The sequence below is a fragment of the Montipora capricornis genome, chromosome 11 (assembly GCF_036669925.1).
Source record: "Montipora capricornis isolate CH-2021 chromosome 11, ASM3666992v2, whole genome shotgun sequence".
Lineage (NCBI taxonomy): Eukaryota > Metazoa > Cnidaria > Anthozoa > Scleractinia > Acroporidae > Montipora > Montipora capricornis.
The window spans coordinates 28,266,173-28,291,172 of record NC_090893.1 but is presented as its reverse complement, the minus strand read 5'-3'; the positions used below and the strand labels follow the sequence as shown (position 1 = coordinate 28,291,172).

At 40.8% G+C, this 25,000-nt stretch overlaps 2 protein-coding genes across 7 annotated transcripts in view; one reads left to right on the top strand and one right to left on the bottom strand.

Moving 5' to 3' along the window:
* Window positions 1-5,316, bottom strand: part of LOC138025072 (uncharacterized) — a 17,482-nt gene extending 12,166 nt beyond the window's left edge. Inside the window, exons 1-3 of one of the 6 annotated variants that reach the window (XM_068872328.1) lie at window positions 5,183-5,316; window positions 3,667-3,890; window positions 1-204 (exon numbers count right to left, since the gene is read on the bottom strand). The exon at window positions 1-204 is cut by the window's left edge and continues 24 nt beyond it. In XM_068872328.1, the coding sequence (XP_068728429.1) occupies window positions 1-204; window positions 3,667-3,870 (408 nt within the window). In that variant the 5' untranslated portion in view covers window positions 3,871-3,890; window positions 5,183-5,316. Of the gene's footprint in view, window positions 205-3,666; window positions 3,891-4,907 lie in introns of all 6 variants that reach the window. The other 5 variants (XM_068872330.1, XM_068872326.1, XM_068872325.1 and 2 more) reach the window with 5 other exon arrangements.
* Window positions 5,317-5,727: 411 nt separating this feature from the next.
* LOC138025071 (NFX1-type zinc finger-containing protein 1-like) overlaps window positions 5,728-25,000 on the top strand; it is a 57,620-nt gene continuing 38,347 nt past the window's right edge. The window contains exons 1-8 of the mRNA XM_068872324.1: window positions 5,728-6,347; window positions 9,396-9,497; window positions 10,387-10,608; window positions 12,171-12,442; window positions 13,763-13,940; window positions 18,286-18,390; window positions 19,807-19,911; window positions 21,028-21,113. Of these exons, the coding sequence (XP_068728425.1) occupies window positions 5,728-6,347; window positions 9,396-9,497; window positions 10,387-10,608; window positions 12,171-12,442; window positions 13,763-13,940; window positions 18,286-18,390; window positions 19,807-19,911; window positions 21,028-21,113 (1,690 nt within the window). The remainder of the gene's footprint in view (window positions 6,348-9,395; window positions 9,498-10,386; window positions 10,609-12,170; window positions 12,443-13,762; window positions 13,941-18,285; window positions 18,391-19,806; window positions 19,912-21,027; window positions 21,114-25,000) is intronic.

Sequence of the window (25,000 nt, the reverse complement as noted above, 5' to 3'; positions counted from 1 at the left end):
AGCCAGCTTCTCGTCCTTCTCTGTTTCCGCTTTGATGTAAAATTTGTTATCACGGACTTTCAGGGAAACGCCAGTATTAGTTGCAATGCGGTTTATATTCTCGCGTCCTTTGCCTATCACGTGACCCATCAGTGTTTCTGGGAGGAACAAGTCCTGTACCAACTTAAAACCAGCTGGACTTGAATTGCGGTCTTGGTGATCCCTCTTAAACAAAGACAATATTATCATTTCATAAAGAAAAGGCAAATTAATTATCTAGCTCCGTTGAGTCTCCTACAGCAAAGTGGTAGTGGTAGAGCGTCCGAACTAGTAATCGGAAGGTCGTAGGTTCGACTCCAGCAAAAGAGCACTCGGATTTTTCCGATCATCCCCTATAGCTCAGTGGTAGAGCGTTTGAACTAGTACTCGGAAGGTCGTAGGTTCGACTCCAGCAAAAGAGCACTCGGATATTTCCGATCATCCTCTATAGCTCAGTGGTAGAGCGTCCGAACTTGTAATCGGAAGGTCGTAGGTTCGACTCCAGCAAAAGAGCACTCGAATTTTTCCGATCATCCCCTATAGCTCAGTGGTAGAGCGTCCGAACTAGTAATCGGAAGGTCGTAGGTTCGACTCCAGCAAAGGAGCATTCGGATTTTTCCGATCATCCCCTATAGCTCAGTGGTAGAGCGTTTGAACTAGTACTCGGAAGGTCGTAGGTTCGACTCCAGCAAAAGAGCACTCGGATATTTCCGATCATCCTCTATAGCTCAGTGGTAGAGCGTCCGAAGTTGTAATCGGAAGGTCGTAGGTTCGACTCCAGCAAAAGAGCACTCGGATTTTTCCGATCATCCCCTATAGCTCAGTGGTAGAGCGTCCGAACTAGTAATCGGAAGGTCGTAGGTTCGACTCCAGCAAAGGAGCATTCGGATTTTTCCGATCATTCCCTATAGCTCAGTGGTAGAGCGTCCGAACTAGTAATGGGAAGGTCGTAGGTTCGACTCCAGCAAAAGAGCACTCGGATTTTTCCGATCATCCCCTATAGCTCAGTGGTAGAGCGTTCGAACTAGTAATCGGAAGGTCGTAGGTTCGACTCCAGCAAAGGAGCATTCGGATATTTCCGATCATCCCCTATAGCTCAGTGGTAGAGCGTCCGAACTAGTAATCGGAAGGTCGTAGGTTCGACTCCAGCAAAAGAGCACTCGGATTTTTCCGATCATCCCCTATAGCTCAGTGGTAGAGCGTTCGAACTAGTAATCGGAAGGTCGTAGGTTCGACTCCAGCAAAGGAGCATTCGGATATTTCCGATCATCCCCTATAGCTCAGTGGTAGAGCGTCCGAGCTTGTAATCGAAAGGTCGTAGGTTCGACTCCAGCAAAAGAGCACTCGGATTTTTCCGATCATCCCCTATAGCTCAGTGGTAGAGCGTTCGAACTAGTAATCGGAAGGTCGTAGGTTTGACTCCAGCAAAGGAGCATTCGGATTTTTCCGATCATCCCCTATAGCTCAGTGGTAGAGCGTCCGAACTAGTAATCGGAAGGTCGTAGGTTCGACTCCAGCAAAGGAGCATTCGGATTTTTCCGATCATCCCCTGTAGCTCAGTGGTAGAGCGTCTGAACTAGTAATCGGAAGGTCGTAGGTTCGACTCCAGCAAAAGAGCACTCGGATTTTTCCGATCATCCTCTATAGCTCAGTGGTAGAGCGTCCGAACTAGTAATCGGAAGGTCGTAGGTTCGACTCCAGCAAAGGAGCATTCGGATTTTTCCGATCATCCCCTACAGCTCAGTGGCAGAGCGTTCGAACTAGTAATCGGAAGGTCGTAGGATACCGTAAGCTGAATCAACAAACTGGCGCAAATCAAATCAAATGTTGGTTTTTATGGAGAGGGGAAAACCAGAGTACCCGGAGAAAACCTCTCGGTGCAGAGTAGAGAACGAACAAACCCAACTCACATATGACGCTGAGTCTGGGCATCGAACCCAGGCCACATTAATAGGAGTGGTCTCACCACTACGCTTCCCCTGCACCCTCTGTCAGTCGTTCACACCGCATTCAAATCTCTTCATTATAAAGATTACCCCGCGAATCTTGGGTAAATGTGTCCTTCGGAAGACACCTACTCATAAATACAAGGGTCACGAAGTAGCCCCTAAAGGCTGGTTTTCACTAGCGTCGGAGTCGGAGTCGTAAGAGCGCTTATGACCGAGTGAAAATCAAAGATCAGAGTCGTAAGCGGAGTCATATGATCGTAAGCTCGACGGAATCGGAGTCGGAAGAATCAGAACGTTCCCATTTTCTTCCGACTCCGCTTATGACTCCGTCGCTTACGATCCAGTGAAAACTAGACTGTCGGAGTCGGAAGCAAAAGCGGAAGAACCAGCCAATCATAATGCTGAAATAGAGCATTGTGATTGGTTTATTCTTCCGCTTCTGCTTCCGACTCCGACAATGCAGTTTTCACTAGATTGTAAGCGACGGAGTCAAAAGCGGAATCAGTATTCTGCTTCCGACTCGAACAGTTTGATTTTCACTCGATCGTATCGCTCTGCGCTTCTGATTACGACACCGACTCCGACTCTGACTCCGAGTGCGTCGCTAGTGAAAACCAGCCTTAACTTTTTTGTCCAGAAAAGTAAGCTATAAAGATCCACAAGGTTATGGCAGTTAGGATTTATGTACCACACATATCACAAGGTCTCACAGCGGTTTTCAATTCTTTCTTTAGGGTGAGATCGGACGTCAGCTTGTAAAGTTTATTCTTACGTTATTCGTCAAGTAGACATAAGCCGTTGGCCATGATCCTAATTAAGTGTTGGAGATATGCTGCTGGTACTTTAGACAAACGGGACATTCCATGACGCTTAAACAAGGTAATTGCGCATCTCGTTTCCCACTGATCTGACTACGACAACTCGGCATTGCTTAAGGTGTAAGAAAGGAATGAAATTCTCTTTACTGAACTCCCTCAAAAGAAAAGTAAACGGAAGGAAAACGTATTTATTTGAGAAATGCGTTTTTTTGGCAAAATCGTGCCCAGCTTAAAGTTAAACCCATCTCAAACAGAGTTTTCGTTTTCTCCGTTTCTCCGACCACCTGCGCGAAAATGTTTTCTGTCTTCCGAGTACACGATTGCACGGTCTGGCCATTGTCAAAACGCAGTTATCAGTACAAACTGAAGAAAGGAGTACGGTGACCCCATCATCCGTTTTTGTGAAATTTTGTCAACCCTTGTTACAATTCTTACAACAGTGTATTCATCGGAAATCATTACGTCGAAAGAAGCGAAGAAGTATTGAAAGTATATATGTAACTTGCAAAGTGTAGGTTTTCGGGTGCTTCGAGGCACCTTCACGAGCTTTCCGGAAATTGAATTTATAGGACCGGCTCGACCATTGGACGGTTGAGAACATAAAATCAACTTTGTCGATGTCTCGAAATGTCTTCAGTTTGTACCGAATCGACTTGTATCGAAACGACCGAACTCCTCAAATAAGCAGGCTACGCAGTTGCAAGCAAGCCTCGATGATCGTTCTAACTTTCATTTCCATTCCGCAGTTTAAATATATGAGAAAATTTCTTACATTCCAAATATTCTAAATCATCGATTTGGTACTTGTCATTGTAGGCGCAATGGCTTACGACACAAAGTCAGTTTTCCCAGTTGTGGCCACAATTTAACTGCCTACTTACGGGGAGCAAGATCTCTTCAATGATCTTTTTCGCTTTCTCGCACTGTTCCGGTGTCCCTCTCAAGTGCACTTTATCATCTTTTACGCGTATTTGAGCTCCCGATTTGTCTCTTATCTCTTGAAGTCTCCGTCCTTTTCTTCCAATGATAAGTCCAACCTTATCCACTGGGATGTCCATCACCACATCCGGTTGCGCGTGCGCCATGAGCACTGAGGGTTTGCCTTCTGAAAAATAATAAAAAGCTTTTTAAAAATCGAAGTCGGCAATGATTAAAAAGAAAAAAACTTACTCCAAACCTTTCAGCCTCTGAAACCCTGGGAGGGAAAAGGTTGGACCTCAAGGTTTGGACCTTGAAGTCCCAAAAATCTCACAGAAAAAAAAAGCTCAGCCTCTGAAGTTTGGGTCCTAAACCAGGAGACTCACCCAAATACTGGAAAAGCCCAAAAAAAAAAAAAAAAGAAAAAAAATGAACGTTATCAATTCTATCAATGTGAAAACTGTGCCATGATCGATTAGTGCCTTCAAGCTTAATAATACTTCGTCATGCTATTACAGGCTAAATTCATATACATGACAGGAGAATTATTGGGGGAAACCGAATTCCCATACAAAGAATATTGACAATATTCTTCATTATCTAACACACTAAAGAATAAAGATTAGGGTGGATTCGATTGACCCTATTCCGGAATACGAGTACGTGGAGTGATGATTGAAAACAGTATGTCTGGCGTTTTGAAGCAACAACGAAAATAATGATATGTTTAAACAGGTGTTTGACAATTTTTGATGTGAATTATAACTTTTATTCCATGTATTCCTATTCCGGAATACGGGCTATCGAACGCACCCTAAGAGACAATCCAAAACTAAGCTAATAAATACTTGACACAGATTAGCACGCGTTAGATGCTACATTTGACACTGACAAGTTATCTGATAATGTCCGATGGAATACCCTTCCAGTCAGTAATATAACAATAGAAAAATGAAAATATAAAACAATTTGTTCGGTTTTATCTTAAAATTATGGTTCCTGCGGGTTTTCATTAATGCATTAGAGTAAAAAAACTTATGAGGGTCGCTATGGTTCCCGGAGTACACTATGCTTGAGGTAGTATAAATAAACTTGTAAAATAAAAATTTTGGCCAACTTTGTGAGAGTAAAGTGAAACAAATGCCACTGTGTTAAAAAGACAACTATAGCTCACATCGATTATACAAATGAGACAAACAAGTACCTTATCACGTATCACGACGCATTAATTATTTGTGTTCATCATTGCAGGCTGTTGTTGCCTTTTTAGAGAGTGTTTATAGGGACAGGTAAGTCTTCGACTTTTAAAAGTACTTATTCAACAAAGCTTCCTTACAAGGGCCCTTCACGCTATAACCTTGGTGTAGTGATGTCTTCCTGTCTCTCGCTAGTTGCCAAATTTCTTCTTGTTTTGCTTCCCCGGTTGCCACTCGTTACTGGTAGGATGTATCGTGCCTCAAACTGGCGACATAGACATACCTCGAATTTCGAACCTCGCTATGGTAAAGCAATTGCGCCCTTCTCTACCCTTGTGACACAATGTTTGTTGCCTCTTTGAACATGGCGGCTTGCAGCGACGTGTACAGCGACTCCCGGTCTCAAAGATCCTAACGTTGGGAATTTACTAGAGGAAGTACAACTTTCGTTATTGGACCCCATGGGTGATTGTCTATTGTATGGATGTTTCCGAGAAACTGACTTTTGATATTTCTCGGAAAATGCTGTGACACTTCTCGGAAAATGATGCACAAGTTACTTACCTGGAGGAGGGACGGGACTTTCAAGGAAGTCAAATCGCTGCTGTCTGGTTCCACCGGAATATTCATTTGTATTTTGGCTAACGGAAAACCCTTAGCTTGAGTTAAAATGGAATCGAGAGTCAAGGGAGTGCTGATAAGCTAATTAAGAGGAAGAAACAGTGGTGCAATTTTGGGAAAACGACCCGCCCCTCCCGGTCACCAAAATGATTTCGTTAAAGTAGATGACAGCATTTAAATTTTTAATTCAAAAAGTGTTTAGCCACCATGAGCTCTCAAGATGGTCGAGGTATTGATGATTTGGTGTCAAAAATTTGCAAGGATAGATTGCATGACAAGCAAGTCAAACTCAAATGCCTTAATTTCTTAAGTGATGTTGAGATCCCTTCTGGCTGGAAGGACAACAAAAGCTACAAGCTTTATGAGCATCATCCAACATATAATTACCGTTTACAAATTCTAAAGAATTTTGTTGAGGAAAAAGTAGTAGAGGGCGTTTTTGTAACAAGTAAAACATCCAAAGAGTTCTTTGATGAGCTCAAACAGTTTTTATGGGAATCATACTCCACAAGTGACGACGACAGATTGTGGGATCAAAAGGGTAGTGCTGGAGTAGATTTGTTCCTGCAAAATGTTAAGCTTGAAGGCGTTGTTGTACGAAAATCAGAGAAGAGAAAGAAAGTTTCTGTTTTGGTGAAAAAGGAAGGTTTGAGAACATCGACAGCGCATACCACAAGTGATTTTACTCTGTCTGAGCTTGTTGTTAGTCTTGAAAATGAAGGCCAAACTGGAGATGAATTTCACTTGAACATGGCTGTTGGAGATATTGTCGAGGTAAAGAAATGCTGGAGAAAAGAAGGAGAGGGCTTGGAACCAGAAATTGTTATGTAAGGAGAATTTAATTTTATTAATTATCAACCATCAGGTTTGGCTACGAACATAAGATGGAGTACTCTTTCATTTTGTGTGCTCTTCATAAGTGATTAATATTGTAAACCAAATCATGTTTTTAAAACCTGCAATGAACAAGGTGTCAGTGTTCTGGAAACGTGATGGGTGTGAAATCAGAAACTGGTTTTCACACTTACACACAGAACCCTTTATTAGGGACTACTAATTTTGTAACAGTGTAAAGTCACATGAAAATAATAATTATGAAATTTCAGTAGGCTTTGATGCTTGAGTGCACAGTACGTTTCATGAAGATGCATTCTCTGAATTGGCTTTCTACTACCAAAAGCCTTGTTTTCCCCCCTGCCCTTCTTACGGCATGTACTAAAACCCAAAACACCGAAACGAAACCAGCGAAACAACCGAAACAGCAATCTAAAGAGCCATAATGACCAGATAGAACTTCGTTAGCATTTTTGTAATTACAGCAAGGTTTTCTGAAAATCTGTCAAGATTTGGATGAGAGACATGCAGTTTTAAAGTACAGGTCACTTTCGCAGGTTACTCATTATTATAAAAGGTCACTCGTTTACTAATGCTTAACTTAAGCCTCAGCCTATAAGGTTAGCCAATTTGAAGTCTTTGGTTGCTTTAATTAGTATTATTACTGAGGTAAAACAATGAGCTTGTGGAATGTGATCAGCATTTTCAAACTTCTGCCCAATGAAAATTATTTCAGTCTTGCAGATTCTGGTCTTCACTTTTAGTAAAATTGGTCATTTTGTTCAAAGTTGTTCCATTCTACACAAGCACAGAGTGGCTAATACTATAGACTTCTCACTAATTATATAATTCAGTTTCCATTACATGTAACTACCTCTTCAAAATGCAAAGATTTCTGTCAATTATACAATAATACAAATGCATTCTTCCATCATTATTAAACTTTTTATTTTGCATGACAGTTTAATTTGAGTTGTAAAACAAAAAATAAAAGAATAAAAGAATCTTCTGGTTTCACTCTTTGTAATTGCGCTTCAGGAAATCATTCGAAAAATGATTGTGCAACAATCCGCTTGAACTTTGATTTTACTGCATTTTTGGTGGTGTCATTGAGTCTGTTTCAATGGTTTTGTTCAAGTTTTAATGGCAGTTTTTCCTTTATTTTGGTGTTTCGAGGCCACTGGCAAAACCAGGATCAGACCGGTCCGGTCCCGTCCGATCAGATCTGGTTCAATCCGACCGGTCCGGTCCAGTCCAGTTCTATCCAGTCAAATCCGGTCCGGTCCGGTCCATTCCGATCTGATCTGATCTGATTCAATCTGGGTTTTGCAACGGCCATGTTTTGATGGTTTCGGCGGTTCTGGTGATTACGTTTTTAGTACATCATCATCATTTATCCGTTCTCCAAGTGGAGAATTGGGCTGTAGGCTCTCTGCCTACAGGCTGTTCTGTCCTCCGCAGCCAATGCTGCTGCTTCGATAGTCCTTCTCCAAGTCTCACGCGGCCTACCCCTTTTCCGTTTGCCTTCAGGCACCCATGTTAGAGCAATTCGTGGATGTGAGCAATGGTCCATTCTGAGGACATGGCCCAACCACGTCCATCTCCTCCTTGCCACTTGCTTACTTATTGTCTCCAATCCTGCTCTTGCTCTAATCTCCTCGTTTGTTACCCGCATTGGCCAGTAGATCTTAAACATCCGACGAAGGCTCTTATGTAAGAATGCATCCAGTTTTTTCTCATCTGTTTTGGTCATTCGCCAGCACTCACAACCATACAACAACACCGAGAGGATATTAGATTTGAAAATTTTGGTCTTATAGCTTAGTCTTGTAGGTAAATTTACTGCTCTTCCAGATTTTATCCAACTTACTATATGCAGCCCTTGCTTTCCCTAACCTTGCTTTGATGTCTTCTTCTGTGCCACCTGACTTGCTGATGTATGCACCCAAGTAGACAAAACTTTCTACATCTTCAATATCGTGTTCGTCAATCTGGACGTTCTCATTGCTGGTCGTGTTAAGTCTGAGGAGTTTTGTCTTTTCAGAATTGACCTGTATACATCGAGATTTCAGTTTCCGTAATCAACATGTTTTATGGGGTGAGGTGATTGGCCTCACGCCCAACCCCCAACCTGGAGGGCCAGGGTTTTTCTGTCAGGATTTTCCTTCCCTTAGTCACATATTCCGGTTATTTGAAGGTGCCGTCAACACTCGCCTTTTGCCACTATCGCTCAGCTGCTAGCTACCGCTAGCATTACCAGGGGCTACCATTGGATCTCAAACTTTACACTCTGTGCGTATGACTTGTTTTCTGCCACAAAATTAAACAGTGGTACACATATTTATTGTTTTGAACTTTTGTGATTGGCATGCAGCCATGTTAATCAATGAAACAAACATAACAGGAGTATTTTGATAGCAACTCTCCACTAAAGGTGCAGGATTGCAGAAAACCACCTTTCATCTTATTTGCATCTCTTTGAAAAACATTAAACAGTGCATTGTAACTTGCCTCTTTCCTTTAGAATCTAAATCAACTTTCCACAATCCCACACCAGCTCACTCCTATTCTCCCACACTGCTGCCCTTTCATATTACATTGTATTTTACATGTCTGAAGACTGTAGTAATTTGAACTTTGCTAGTTTATTTAGTTGTAATGTAAATGACTCTTAGCAAACTTGGTTTTTGCATGTTTTGTATTTTATTTAAATTACAAGTATCTAAATCAACTGCACTAATTTTTAAAATTTGTCAAGGGTGTGGTCTCATATTGTAAAGCTACAACTTGATGACAGTGAGTCAGCGCAAAATTGAAACATTAATTTTTTTCTTTGTCAGTCATCATAATTTATCCCAAGGTTTTTATTTTTGTTTTAAAACTTGGAGTAAGGCCGTGTCCGCTATACCTTAATTACCCTTACACTAGTGGTTTTGTATTGCATTATCTTTGGGTTCAAAGTGAATATTTTCCAGCTTAGATGTTTTTGGTTTAAACCGATATTTACTAATAATTATTATATTTCTCTTTTTTATTTCAAGGTGTCATTCTCTGAGTGACGTTGAAATTCAGTCGTATCTCAACAGTCTATCAAGCTGTGTACAAAGTGACCATGCGACTGCGGCTGTAATCGAGATTACAAGGTAATTCCTGTGGTTTCAATATAAGTACTGATAGCTGAAGTTCAATCTCATTAGGACATTTGCATGATGATGCCATGTGACTACAAGTACCAGAATCCTTTAGGTTAATTGCTTGTCTCATGCTAATTAGAGCTATTGTTATCAAAGACTCCACATTTTTCCTCACCTTAGCTTTCTATCGGAAATAAGAAATAACCTGTCTTACATGTATTACTGGTAACACATGAATGCTCATACGTTTCTCGAGCATTCCCCTTTTTTCACGGCCTAAAACGATAACCACCATGTTTTCCTGTTTCTTTTGAGCAAAGTAGGGATGGCCACATTCTGAAACTTACTTCTCCTTTGCAAAACCCCGTGTTCCTTTCCAGTGGTTTTACTGCTGAGTAGCCAACTGCAGTCCTTAATTAATGATCTTGAGGGTGGATGATGGGTGTTTTGAAGGGCCCTTGCTATGTTCAACCGACCGGCATTGCAAGCTGAGGAACAATTTTCAGTTAAGAAAATCCTGCCAAAGCTGAAATTCATCCAATCAGATCGCTGCAATAAGCAATGCGAATTTCCATAACAAACACAAACGGCCAAAAAGCCTGTCAGTTGAAGGTGGGTTTTGAGGAGACTGGAAACCAGAGTACCTGGAGAAAACCTCTTTGTGCAGAGTAGTGAACCAACATGAAACTCAACCCACACATGATGCCAAATCTGGGAATCGACCCTGGGTCACATTGGTGGGTGGCGAGTCCTCTCGCCACTGGGATATATCGCTTCACCCCATAAAGAACATACATTGTATTAAGTGTAATTATATACAATATTAATCATGATAGCTAGTAACTACATCTTTACAGTAACAGTAGTTGAATACCTTTTTTTTCCCTCCTTTACACAGGTGTCGTGCTGTGTGGAATTACATTCTCAACCTTTCAAAGGAAAAATACGACATGCACGAGAACATTACTATGCAAATTTTAGAAACTGTTAGAAAGATTTGCTCCAGTGGTTTAATGACACACACAGTCAAAGAAATTGTACAAGGTTTTCAGGAGAGTGAGTTTTTCAGAACAGTCTTTCCAGAGTTTATTGACAGTGTGAAAAAGGAAATACATTTCAGGCAAGCCATGTTAAACAGTTAATGAATTGCATGCATTGAGTTTCCATGTTGATTTGGACAGGGGCACCCAACGAGGATATAGTTCAAAACCACTCAGACATAGCATTGTTAAACATATTTTAGTGTTTAAACGGTAGATAAACATGTAGGCATATTTTTATCCCCTAAAAATTTTTCATCTGTTCAGATTTCCTAGCTGAAAATCTAGCGATCCGAAAATTATAGGGTTCAAAACTTTCCTTTTCAAAAGTTTCAGCCAGAAAAAAGGCTCCGGAAAATTCTAGGGGACCTTTTTAGGGTAAAAACCAGTTTAGAATGGGCAATTATACCATTTTTCAAATGTTCGAAAATCCTAGGAGAGGCAGGCAAGCAAGAAATTTTACAACAAATGTTCCGAAAATTCTAGATCTCAAATCGTCTTCCAAACAGATATTTTCCGAAAATTGACGTTGGCTGCCCCTGATTTGGAGCAAAGATAGCTATTAAATTAGAATTGACCAAGGAATGGGATTTTCAGTGTTTTTGTGAGAGGGATCCAATTCAGGCTGCGTCATAATGGTATTCATGCTACTTGGTGTAGGCATCACAAAGTGTCTGTCTTGGCTGCTAGTCATTTGAGCCAACATGGCGAGCTGTGCGAGTCATGATGTGAGTCAGAATTAGACTTAAATACTGTTTATCAGCACTATAATTTGAGATGGGTGCTTAGACTTAAAATTAATGCAAAACTTACATGGTTCGCGATTGTCCACCCCCTTAGGGTTGTCCCACTTGGTGAACAATCTTTGCTTTCTAATATGAAAGTTTGATAAGGTCTTTTAATTAAGATTTTCAATCATTTATTTCTAGTAATGGTACTTGCAGTTCTATCTACTATTCGTTACCAGTTCAGTCAGTTGTAGAACATTCAATATTCCCCTGACTATGGTATGGAAATTGTTGGCCTGAACCCAGAAACCCTGGACTAAAAGCCAAGGTCTTACCGGTAAATAATTTAGAACTGGTAAGCTCGTATCTTCCTATGTGCTTACTGTAAGGTTTGCCTAAAACCCTAAAAGCTGGAATCTGGAATCTGGAATCTGGAATCCGATATAAGAACTTCAACAAAAGGCTTACACTAATTTGTGAAAAAAAAAAAGAAACAAAATACAGAGAGAATACTAAACATTCATTTAAAGATAACCTTAGGCTGGCCTTATGCTAGCATTGTTAAACGGTTTGTTTAGGCCTACTTAGGCCAAAGGTTAGCTTATATTTTATGAATGTTTAGGATGGTTTCTGTACGATTTCGTTTCATTTCGCAAATTAATGTAAGCCAAGTGACTTTGGTTCAAGTTCTTATACATGTAGTGGAGGCAAACCCCTTACTGTACATCTATGTGCACAGGATGTTGACAAAGTATTGATGGATAAAAATGAATAAAACCTACAATGTATACCAAAGTAAAAAGTTACCTTAAAGTTTTGTTCTGTGACACATGCTATAAAACAGCATTGTGAGTACCAGGACTCTTTAAAGTCCTGAAACAGTCTTGCAAATGTTGCAATTCTTTCTCTTCCAGTGTAGTTCAAAAAGTTCTGGAACATGTTATCAGTGTTGTCCCGGTATCTGCTCTTCAAGTATTTCCCATGGCAGCAAGGCTGGCTCATAATCAAATTCAGGGTTCAAGTGACCTTGAGAGTGCACGAGATAATGGAAACTCAGCTATAAAATTCCTTGAAAAGCTGTCAATGATCATTGCCTCAAAAGTTCCTGGGGCTCGTACAGATCTTGAAGTGTTGCCTTGGAATCAAGTGCCTTTGATACCTCAAGCAGAGGAGATTGAACAACCTAGTAAGTAATTAATATATTACGCCAAGTTTGATACAACTACACTGGTTACCCGTTGAATGACTTAAGATGGAAGTTTCTAGCCATTCTCCTTCTCTGCCAAGAAAACAGTCTGAATGTCTTTCTGCTTGTCACAACACAAAATTATTATATTCATTTGCTAGTTCATAAATAAATTATTAGTCCTCAGAGGCTGGCAATCTATTGGTGAGTGCTAAGGAGAACAATCTCTAGCTGCTGGAAGTGACAGCATGTGTATTTCAGCTATTTGCACAGTACCATAAATGAAGGAAAAATGGTTTTTACTTTAGCAGCAATTAAACATTGTGTGTTATAGGCCATTCCGGAATTGCGCAGGGAACTTGGGCGAGTTTCAAATTTGAACCAATCGATAAATTGACACCATCACATGAAAGAAAACTTTGAGATTGGCCATCTGTCCAAGTTTGATGCTTTTATGTGGAACAGAGACCTAATGCGGAGGGTACTCTTTTTGCTTACTGAGTGAATTTTGCCACATCTGTAGGTAGTAGGCAATATCACCCCCTTTCATACACCTTGATACAAAGTTTGAATTCTCATTTTAAAGAAAGAATGCAATGAGTACAGTACGAGTGGAATCATTGTTTTAATACCCTCACCTATAGCCATAATGCCACTGTTGTAGCTAGGTCTGTTGTTTCCATCATGCATACTCTTTTGCAAAATCAAACGATAAAATGTGTAATTGCTTTATACAAATTACTGTGTACTGTACATAATTTGGAAAGCCAGAGGTGACTCTTTAGAGGTGGCTCTTCTTCTATGCACCATGATTCAAAGTGTCTACCATTAAAGAAAGAATGCAATGATTAGGACTGGAAATGCCTTAAATCCTGCATTGACTGGAGTACTAATTAATAACAATTATTATATAACACCACTAACTTGTTGCCACAGGGTTTGTAGTTTTCATTTACTCTTTCATATCAGACACATGATTTACAGCTATATCGTATTTTGTAGGAAGCAGTGGTTGAGCCCGAAATTGTTGTGTAGAGCTGTGGTGACTGCATTTTGATTTGTGACTTTACAATGAAATATGAAATAATAATCAATTTAACCCATTTACTCCTGCACCCACCCCCTCTTCCCACCCCCCGATGTGTAAAATTGTGTGGCGTTAGACAGGCCTCAGTAAAATCATGAATGAAGTCCAACTCTCATTACTGGGATTCAACCAATAAAAGAGTGAACGTGTTCCTTACAGCCATGATGACTTTGACTCTGCTTGCAAAATAAGCTTCTTAATGTTTTAAGTACTCTGACTTTTCATTGTTCCAGGGTGGAAGACCAATGACCTTCCAGTGATACGAAAGGAAGGACAGTACAAATCGGAACAAGAGTACTTGGAAACAAACTTCAGACTACTTAGAGAAGAATGCTTCCATAAATTGAGGAAAGGAATAAGTGAATTTGTTGCTGGACAGAAGTGTGACTCCAAAGATATGAGGATGTACAGGTAAGTACGAACTGATGCAGTTATATTCATATTTAGCACAGTGTCTTAGATGTACAATATATTGGACAATCAAGGACAAGTTTGTCTAGAGGACAAACTCAAATTTATTAAACTTACATGTATCATGATCATGTAACAAAGAGATTTCGTGACTAGCATATTGTAACAGCTTATTCCAAATCATTCACCCCATAAGTTGTAGTAAATGCCATAGCAACTGCAGTTTATCCAAGGTCTATAACGTGCCAATCTGACTTCTGTATTTTTTCTCCTCAGTGACTAGACATCAAAAATAATGTTTGAAAATTAAATAGGGAACCAGGGCCTCTTCTTCTTTTTTATCGTGAATCTTTTATTAGGAAGCTTTCAATCAAGTGAGTGGTTTTCAGAAAGGACCTAATTAAGGACCACTGCTCCTAACCCAGGTGTCGATTTCAATGAGGGAGGAAAACTGGAGCAGCGAGAGAAAAACTCTTGAGTCAGGTTGAGATCAGTGTACTGGAACTCGCATGACAGCCCACCTATGATTGCAGTGGTTAGAGGCACAATTAACAACCACTAAACTGACATCCTGACTCCCTCTTGTCACTTCCCTGGTAGCAGAAGTCTCGTTTCTCTTGCATTTCCTGGGCTGCGGAGTTCAGGAAAAGATACCTTGGCCATGGGTGCGCATACACGACAGTTAACTTAATAGGGACCAAATCCTCATGTGATACATGTACTTCATGTTTTATGGGCGCACTTAACATGTTCAGCAGAATTGCTGTAAAGGAATGCGCGGGACACAGCAGGCTCAAGTCTCACAGCAAACATACTGTATCTGTAAGTTTTGACCCATGGCAGACATCAGACACTAGCTAGCTCTTTTCCTGTTTCCCGTACTCATCAGCCCAGCGAACACAAAAAGAATTTAAGAGACCTCTTAGCAGAGAATCTTGTCACAAATCAATTTAATGACATATTTGGTTCATAGAAGAAAGAAAATGGCACTGTCACAGCATTGCTAATGCCACAATAGCCAATTGGGTTTCTTTTATTTTTAACAATATTTGTATTCGCCTTTTGCTCTCAGAGCACAGTTAAAGTGCTCTTCGAGAGAGCTAATGTTACGTTAACAGTTGTTTCACATAGAATTGAATTTACAGCAGTCGCACATGATGGCTGGTTCCTCAAGTCCGAGGATCAATGGGAAGGTTGTCCCTGATGGCAAGCCCTCTGGTGGCTGTGAAGGCCTATCCTTGATCTGCATATTCGTTGACACCCTGGGCATTGGAATCCTTGGGCAGGGGGGCTCAGAAAGGCTGAAGCCTTCCTCTTTCTATGTCTCTCCTCCGCGGTCTCTTTCCTGGTTGTCTCAAATGCTGCTGAGCCTCACTTTACCAGTGCCCTCCAGCTGACCCTTTTTCTGGCTCTGCTTTCCCAATCTTTTTCAGGGGTTTGTCTGCGCGAAGCTGACTCCTCCGCTGATCCTTAAAGCGCTTTCTAGGGGCGCCCCTGTCACGTTTGCTCTGGCACAATTCTCCATAGAATACGGCTTTGGGCAATCTCGTGTCCTCCATGCAAGACAGGTGGCCTGCCCACCGTAGCTGTCTGGTCAGAAGCATGGCCTCGATGCTGGTAATGTTGGTAATGGCGTTTGTCCCCAAACAGGTTCTCATAGCGCTCAGTCCAGCAGTGGAGGATTGATTCCTTGTCAGTGAGGAGATGATTGCCATCTGACGATCTCAAGGGAGCTTGCACTTGCTGCATATGGCCATACACTGCATGCAGTGCCTCATAGAAGGCACAGGTGTTTCCAGTGTCTGTGCTGAGTCTGCTCTGCATGGGCTATCCACCACTTGTTCCTCATTTCTCTCAGCTTGTTCTGAACTGTGCTGCTTACATTTTTGTAGGCTGCTTTAGCTCCCTGGTCATCTAGCTTTACAAGGACTCTCTCAAAGCAAGAGTGCTTTTTCTGATGGAGGTCTTGTATCTCCACATGGAGGCATGTGGCCCAGTGGTTAGGGCGCTTGCCTTGAGATCCAGAGATCCCGGGTTCAAGACCCCTTCTAATCACTCGTTGAATTGCCTACTGGTTTGCCTCTGGCCAGTTGGGATTCTTAACAGTTGTTGTTATGTTCTGTGGGGAGCGGTCAATTAAGTATGTATTGCATTGTATTGTATTCTCATCAAACCAGTCCCTATTTTTCATGGTTGATCATGAGTAACCTGCTACTTCTGCTGATGTCTCCAGGAGAACTTTTTTCAGCCGCTGCCACTGAACTGCTTGGGTCCTCCTCCAATGAAGTATCATCTGTGTTGTTTAGATGCTCTTCCAATCTGTTCTGGAATTCTTCTTTGAGTCCCTGGAGTCTGTCAACCTGAAGTTTCTTCACTTGAGGCCCTTTATTCTTTACTTGTGGCTTGATGGTCAGTCTGAGTCTCGCTCTAACCAGTTGGTGCTCGGTGTAGCAGTCTGCACTGGGCATGACACGCGTTTGAAGCACATCCTGTGAGTCCTTCTGGCGCACTAGGATGTAATTCAGAAGGTGCCAGTCTCTGGAGTGCGGATGCTGCCATATGGTCTTGAAGCGTGCTTTCTGCTGGAAGAGGGTGTTGGTGATACTCAGACCCTGTTCTGTACACAACTCCAACAACAGTCTTCTGTTGTCATTGCAATTGCCCACTCCATGTCGTCCAAGTGTTTCTGGCTAAACATCAGAGTCTCTGCCCACTCTGGCGTTAAAGTCGCCCACGACTAGGATCTTGTCGTCTTCATTTACTTCCCCAAGGAGATTCCTCAGCTCTGTGTAGAAAGTTTCCTTTGTGATGGGATCCGCCTGTAATGTGGGGGCATAGACACTGATGAGAGTGACGTACTTGTCGTCGCGCAGAGGCAAGCGAAGAGACATGAGGTGGTCAGAGTGACCAATGGGGAGGTTCTGGAGCTTGCTGGCAATGGAGTTCTTGATCATGAAGCCCACTCCTGACAGTCTGCATTCTTCTTTTCCTTTTCCATACCAGCTCCGTGTTCTGTCAAGGAGCCCTGTTCTGCAAACCTGACTTCACTGACAGCTGCGATGTCAACGTCGAGCCTAGCCAGTTCCATGGCTACAAGGGCTGCGTGTCTCTGAGGTCGGTTGTTATCTTCGAAGTCTTGCATTGTGCATACATTCCAGCACGCTACCTTCAGCATAGCTGATTTCTTCTTTCTGTTTTCTAATTTCTTACCACTTGAGAGAGATGCCCGTTGACCGCAGCTAGCCAACCAGGTGGAGTTGAGACATTAGCGTTGTTTAAATCACCTTTTCTAGGTCCGTCCGTCACTCAGAGCAAGCAGCGTTTTTCCTAAAGAGGGCTACTTGGTCGCTCAGGGTGCTGCCGAATGTTGTTGTTGTCTCAGGTCAACAACAGGCGACCCATACTTCTGAGCTGCCTACATGCAGAGTTGGGACTGCGACTCCCAGTGCCATCTAGCACCTGTCGGTTCGCCCCTTCTCCATCGCTGTATGACTTCCTTCCCACCTGCGCTTACCGGTAGTAGTTTTAAAGTGAAGATCTGTGCACGCAAACCAACCTCACTCTTTAAACTAAGTATCCTTCCACAGTGGCTCACTCAGAAGACTAAGACGACTGTGGCGACCACAAAGCTGTAGGTTTTAAATCAGAGTTGTCCTTCTCCTAGATGGACTGCCTGACAGGCTACGAGCTCCATCTACCTGGGTTTGGAATCAGAGTTGTCCTTCTCTTAGACTGGCTGCCTGCCAAGGTTATTCATGAGCCCAGTCTGCCTGCCCAGATATACTGCCAGGAACTCGGTTGCCCCCATAGCAGGCTCTGTGGAAACAAGGGATACCGTGCGAAGGTGCTGGTATGGACACAATAATGTAGGAGAGGCCATATGCAAGTGACCTACTGCCTGGCAAGCCAGACAGTGGTCCAGCGGCGATCACTACACCTGAGAAGGAGAGGCAGGCAATGCATCATTTCCCATTTTGTGAGCGGAACATTCAGCCCAGACCTCACCTCACCCCCCAGAAGTCACACAAAACTTTAAAAAAACTTAGCATTTTGCAACCTGAGTCCCGCTTCAAACGTCAAACCTTTCATGTGCCAAATCTAATGCAAATGAGAAAAATCTATTGTTTTCGCTCATTTGCATTAATAGATTCAGCACATGAAAAGTTTGATATTTGAACTGGGCCAGACAAATTAACATTTACTACAGTACTGCAAAAACCTGGCTGATGATTTTCTCATGAATTTTTGCAAGAAGAGGTTCCAGTGATTTGTTTGGCTTTCTATTAGGACTCTGACATTACAGACTGTAATATGGTACTTTATTCACATTACATGTATTTTGTAGGATTACCCTGGTGGGAGCATCGACTCACCATGAAGAATCCCCTACACTGATGTTGATGTCTCTTAAATATGTAGGACTGGAGATGGAAGACAGCAGTGATCTAGAGTAAGGAAGTTCTTGATAGTACACCAAACAGATCTCGTCCCTTCCATGTAATTATACTCAGACACGTCATGCCATATCCATAAGTTTCGATCCACCATCCACATTAATTTTCCTCCCTTCTTATCTTGTGCCTTTAACTGCCCTGGTAATAATTATTATTTTTGTTTCCTCTCTTTTCTTGACTGATTTTTCTTTCGCACAAGTACCTTCTCATTTCGTAGCCGATTACTTCTCTTTTCTCCTGTCCCCATCCCTTCTGTTCTGTTACATTTTATTCCCAGTGCTTCTCATCCCAAATCTGTTACCTCGATGTGGAGCCTATAAATTCATGATGATTCATGATTCGTAATAATTTGTTTGTCTCGCACTCGTGTCACTTGGGGCGAACAGCTGTAGATCTACACCAAAAGTGACATCATAAGACAATTATAATAATTATACTGTAATATTATAATTGTGCCTCGCCATGATGATAAACAACCAAAACTTACTCCATAAGATGTGAAGCATTGTCTTCTTGCCTTTAAACACCTGTTTCTGTTTTCCACCTCTTAGTCACTAACTTTTGTCTACAGTTTCCCATCCATTCCAATCCCATTCTAACTGTAGATCTTTATCCATCATTGTGAAAGGAGAGGAAGGAAATTTTAAGGAACCTTTATTATTTAATTGTCTATTCCTCTAGCACTGGAGGACTAACTGGGGACACTGTAAACTGAAATTAACAAATTGACGCAAGTCAAATTAAGTGTTGGTTTTTTTTAGGAAAGGGGAAACTGGAGTATTGAAGCAGAGTAGAGAACCAACAAACCCAACCCGCATATGATGCCAAGTCTGGGAATTGAATCTGGGCCACATTGGTGGGAAGCGAGTGCTCTCACCATTACACCAGCCCTGCACCCCCAAAGGTGGATTGTCGGTTTGCCAGCGATCCTTAAACCTTGGAGAGACTTTAAAGGCCCTTAATTTGTCTTTTTTTGCTACTCAATCATTCCAAGCCATGAAGATGACAGTTTGGTTTGAACGGTGGTAGGGTGTAAGTCGTTGACAAACCACCATGTGCCTGGGAGATGTGGCTTGAGGCGACTGTGATTTAAAGTTCAATGAGTGCAAGTTGAAAAGTTACAAGTTAAAACAATGTTATTTAACACTGCCGCATGTCTTCATCAAAGGATATCCAAATGTGCAGAAGCAAGTGTCCTTCCACATGCTTGCTTCATATGACATCCCTTTTTAAATGATATTTACTAAATTAAGCTGTCGTGTAACAGATGCTTATACTTACTCACCATTACGATCATACCCCACAGACAACATGGTACTGTAATCAGTGAAGAACTAATCTCATGAGAAAAAATAATGTTCTCCCCATGTAGTTGTATTAAATAATTATTTATATTAATTTTCCATTTCTAGGCAAACAGATTGTTTTCTGTATGGAAATCTCCTTTGTATTTCAACTGATGGCTCCTTTGAAGAGCCAGTTTGGGCTGTGGTAGACAAACACATCGCTGATCAAAGGTATACATTACACTCTTTTTAGTGGGCGCTTATGGTATTCAGAATATTAGATAGTGGCACTTCTTAAGTGGCTAATTTTCTGTTGTGTAGAGATTGAATTCAAATTATAAAAATTGTTGATCTTTAGGGAGCATTCACCAAAACCTGTTGGAGGGGACTGATGAGAAATTATCTACAGTACTATCTAAAAAAAGCTGGAGGACCCCTACTTGCTGCATTAAACATTTTCAGGGACCCCTTTTAGTATCCCTAAAATTTGAGACCCCCCCTACTTACTTCATGGCCACAAGCCAATACACAATGCAGAAGTCAGAAGAACTAGCCAAACAAATTAAGGCAAAAACAGAAAACGCCCCCCAAAGAGCATAACAATCTGCTAAGAAACACAGAAAAAGGCAAAGGGGGGGGGGGGGCTGTTTCCAGTGTTTCCGCAATTCAAGAATCAGTTTCCCAATCAAGGTTGGAACTCATTCAAATTCTCTTTAAACAGTAAGTAAAAAAAGTATAATACAAACCCCTCAAATATATTGGCATAAATGTACCGGACTTGGTAAAGCACCGGATGATAGGTCGGGCCTCAAACGAAGACCTTGGGCCCTGCTGCAGAGAAAATCAAGACCAAGAAACTAAAAATAATTAATAAAATAGCAAGAGGAACTATTTTCTTGGAAGAAACAATATCACACTGTAGCATGAGGGTCCAAATGTAATGTCTCATAGAATAAAACCATTGATAAATGAAATCTTTCTGGAAGCGCCTAATTGAGGCATCCATTCAAATATGTACTTGAGAGAGCAAATTATGACAGGAAAAGGAAACCAGACAATGAACAAGGAATTCATGTACAATGTAGGCCTCAGTCAACCCAGCTTGCTTATCCAGGGCAAGGCAATAAATTTATATATTTCCATTGACTCGTACAAGAGCAGAATTGACTTGTCCTGTGCAATTGGACCTGGGATTTTTCAGGGGTGCATTTGTGTGCTCAAGGCCTGCCCAGTCCCACATCTGCATCAATCCACTTTTTATGTGCAAAAAGATTATATTTAAATTCAGGTGATTCTTTGGTCTTAAAATCTGAGAAGGAATTCAACAAAATGTGTTTGCATATTTAGTATTGTGAGGATCACACTTTGTGAAAAGGCAAATACAATGACTGAGCCAGAGTTTATTGCCAAGATGCAGGGGATCACAAACAGAGGTGAGGAAAAACACTCCACCTAAACAACCAGCAATGACGACATCTTTAGCAATGAAAATGCCACGAATTAATGACTTATTTATTATTGGTTGAATGTGAAAAAAACCGAGCTACATGTACACCATGCATTTTGATGCATTTCTTTGCCATATATATTCTGCAAAACAATAGATGTGACATTACCAAATGTTATAAACTTTTTATGACATCTGGGAGTGCCTTCAGTGGTGACTAGTTAATGGTTAGAATTAGTCCTGAAAGACTTAGTATTTTGAATTAACATTGTTTTTGTCATTGCTGAAATTCCCAGAAATTTCTTTGCTCTGCCGTAAGCCTATTGAAAAACCTCTAGCCAACAGCAAAGCGAAACTACATGTAGCAACATACACTAGGTTACTTAAGAATACAGGTCGTTTAATGTACAGCTGTACTTCCACAGATTAGAACCTAACGCTTGAATTATGTTCTCTAAACTTAACAGATGTCTTTTTAAGATGCCTGATAATCTATAATATGAATTTTTATTTTCATTTCATATTTTCAAACTCCATATTGAAAAATTAACTTTTGTGAAAGAATTTTTCGATTCAAATGAGAGGCGAATTTTCTAAGATTTTCTAATGGCTTTCAAATTGCCCGCCATTTTGGCACACAACTCGCTTAAGTCTTCTCTCAACTTATGACCTAGATTCAGGAACACATGATTAGAGAACATGATGATTTGATAGTTGATCAATGTGAGAAAATGCTTAAAGGTGCAGGTCTTGACATAAAAGAGTTCTATAGCATTCTAGAATTGCTCTAGTTAGAACATTAGAAAGTTCTATAGCATGAATGTCTAGACTTGCTCTAGTTAAAAGAGCTCTATATAGTGCATCATTAAAATTAATGTGAAATTAAAATGCTCTAGACCCGCTCTAGGTCTTGACATTAGAAAGTTCTATAGCATTCTAGTCGGTAAAGTCCATCAGGCCCATCAGGCCCATCAGGTCGGCGCTTATCTCCGGTTTCTGTAGCATGAAGCAACTAGGAGTATTTTTACTCCGCCCTGGATGGGATGCCAGTCCGTCGCAGGGTTACCCCCAGCATTAAATTCGCCGGTACCCATTTATACACCTGGGTGGAGAGAGGCACCGTGGGAGTAAATTGTCTTGCCCAAGAACACAACACAATGTCCCCCGCCAGGCCCCGAACCCGGACCACTCGATCCGGAGTCGAGCGCACTAACCATGAGGCCACCACGCCTCCCAGCATTCTAGTAGAACATCTAAACTGCACACTAGGTTTTGTTCTAGAGATCTAAATTCTAGAGTTCGACGGTTGTTATATGTTACCTTCTGTGGGCAGCTGTGTGGGCTCAGCTAGAATGTCAAGAGTTGTAGAATAGCTATACTCTCTAAATGAGTTCTAGAACGTCTAAACTGCACACTAGATCTAATTTCTAGAGTTTGACATTTAAATTGTTATATATTACCCTCTGTGGCCTCTAGAATGTTTATAAAGAGTTCTAGAATAGCTATACTCGTTTACTGATTAAGCCTAAGCGTCCATTTCAGTGATTAGGCCTAAGTGCTCTTGTAACATTTTAGCTTCCAATTTACGGTTCAGTTAACTACAAAATTTTTTCGAGATCATGTAAAGAATGTAGCACTCATTTACTGATGTAAAATAAGCCTAAGCATTTGTTTCAGTGTTTAGCTTTCAATTAACGGTTCGGTTAACTACACTTTTTTACGAGATATAGCACGGCGTTTACTGATTAACTACTTCGTTTAATATTCTAGAACTTTAGAACTTTTAGCGATTTTAGCACCCCCATAGGGATTGTTTGATATCCTATAACTTTAGAAATGTTAGAGATTTTAGAACACTCAAAAGAACTTTATACCTATTTTGGAGCTTAAGAAATTTTAGACTCACAACATGGACCATGGATATTCTAGAACTTAAGAACCTTTAGAGATTTTAGAGCCCTGAAAGGGATCGTTTGATATTCTAGAACTTTACAGACTGTAAAGATTTTAGAACCCCCAGACGATTTGTTTGTTATTCTCGAAATTTAGAGATTTTAGAGATTTTAGAACCCACAGACGGAAATTTTAGCGATTTCAGAACTTTATAACCTTAGAATATTAGGAATGTGTTTCATTCTAACACTCTACATTGCGTTTTGATTTTAGAGGTTCTTGAAGCCCTTAGCTATAGATTTCTAGACTTCAGAGACGTGCCCTCAGAGTTTTTAAAATCTGCTATAGTTGAGTTCCATCTTCTAATGACAATAACTGCACCTTAATTTTAGCTTTCTCTCCATGATGCCTGAAAGATGCGTTACCGCTCGATGTAACAGCACATCTGATTTCGAAAAAAGAATAAGAATGCATAGGAATCCTTTCTTCGACTCGGAAAACACAATAGCTCAAGAATGAAAAATAGCCGAAGATTTTGTGTTGGCGAAAAGAAAGAACTGGAAGCCGGGTAAAACGTCGTCGCTGTGCTATATTCACTTCAAAGAGGATGGCTTCCAGTATTGTATGGACAGTAAAATGAAAAAATTGTTGAAGACTGACGGGATTTGCTTTCAGGAACAGACATAAGCGAAGATTTAATTTCCTCGCGAGACCTTCTTTATCCTCTTGTTCTTTTCTGTAATTTTGAAGCCATTCCTCGTCTGCTAATGGTTCTTCCACGTAGGGTTCCATGTACACGGTAGTTCTGGGTTTCGGAGGCACTTTCCTCGATGATAGACATAGACATGATAGATTTTTATTTACTGAAAAATACCAAAAACGATCGCCGAGCGTTACCTTGGCGTTGATCAGTAGGAAACCATTATAGGACCCACGCCAACAAGCATTCCTGAATATACGTCACAGCAAGCCCGTGAAGCCCTGACCAGCGGAAGGGGTGTACCAAATAAAAGTAGGATTTAAAAAGTCGTAGAAAATTCACCTCTCGTACTAATCGAAACAGTCTTTAGCCAAAGTCCATTTTTTAATTATTATATGTTGTTTACGTTATGGTCACTTTAACTTTTTGTTGGTTATGTCTTGTAAATATTATTGTTATCTAATTCATTGTCATTTGAAACTTGTTATCAATAAAGAACTGTATTATTATCATAAGATTACTTACTAATAATTAAATCAATAGTTTTCATTTAATATGTAAGCATCAAGCTTAACGCGGTTAAGTGCTCTACTAATAGAACTTATTCGCTTGTACCTTTTGTTTTCCCAGTACAGTGGAGATGTGATTATTAAAAACAATCCATGCAGGCATGTGGACATTACTAAACCACAAAACAGCGAAACACCATGTATGACGTCACCATACATTGAATACTAACCGAAAAAGGTTGGATTTTGATAGTAAACATCGTTTTAGGCCTAATTACCGGTAGACCTAAAACCTTATTGCACATAATTTATTGAGATGAAGATTAGGATTAAGATAAAGATTAAGGTTAGGAGCAATCAACATTTTAGGCCTAAAACCATACATGTATTTCATCTCAAAATCCAACCTTTGTCGGTTAGTTTTCGATGTATGTTGGGTGTTATACATGGTGCTTTGCTGTTTCGTTTCACTGTTTCTTGGTTTAGTAATGCCCTGAAAATGTCCAACTTTAAAATATATATATATATATATATACTGGGTATGTAGTGATCAGCATTATCTCATGATTAACATTGCGAAAACAAAATGTGCAAGTGAAAAAGGTCTGTTGGGGAAACAGCAAAACAAGTGTTGGTGTGTGGCGAGAGATCAAAATCGATGTTCCAGGTAAAGAGCTTCTTAAAGGATTGCAAAGAATCAAAAAACTGAACCTGCATATGATGATAAGTCAGGGCATCAAACTCTTAACCCTTTCTGAAGGGCGGAGTGCT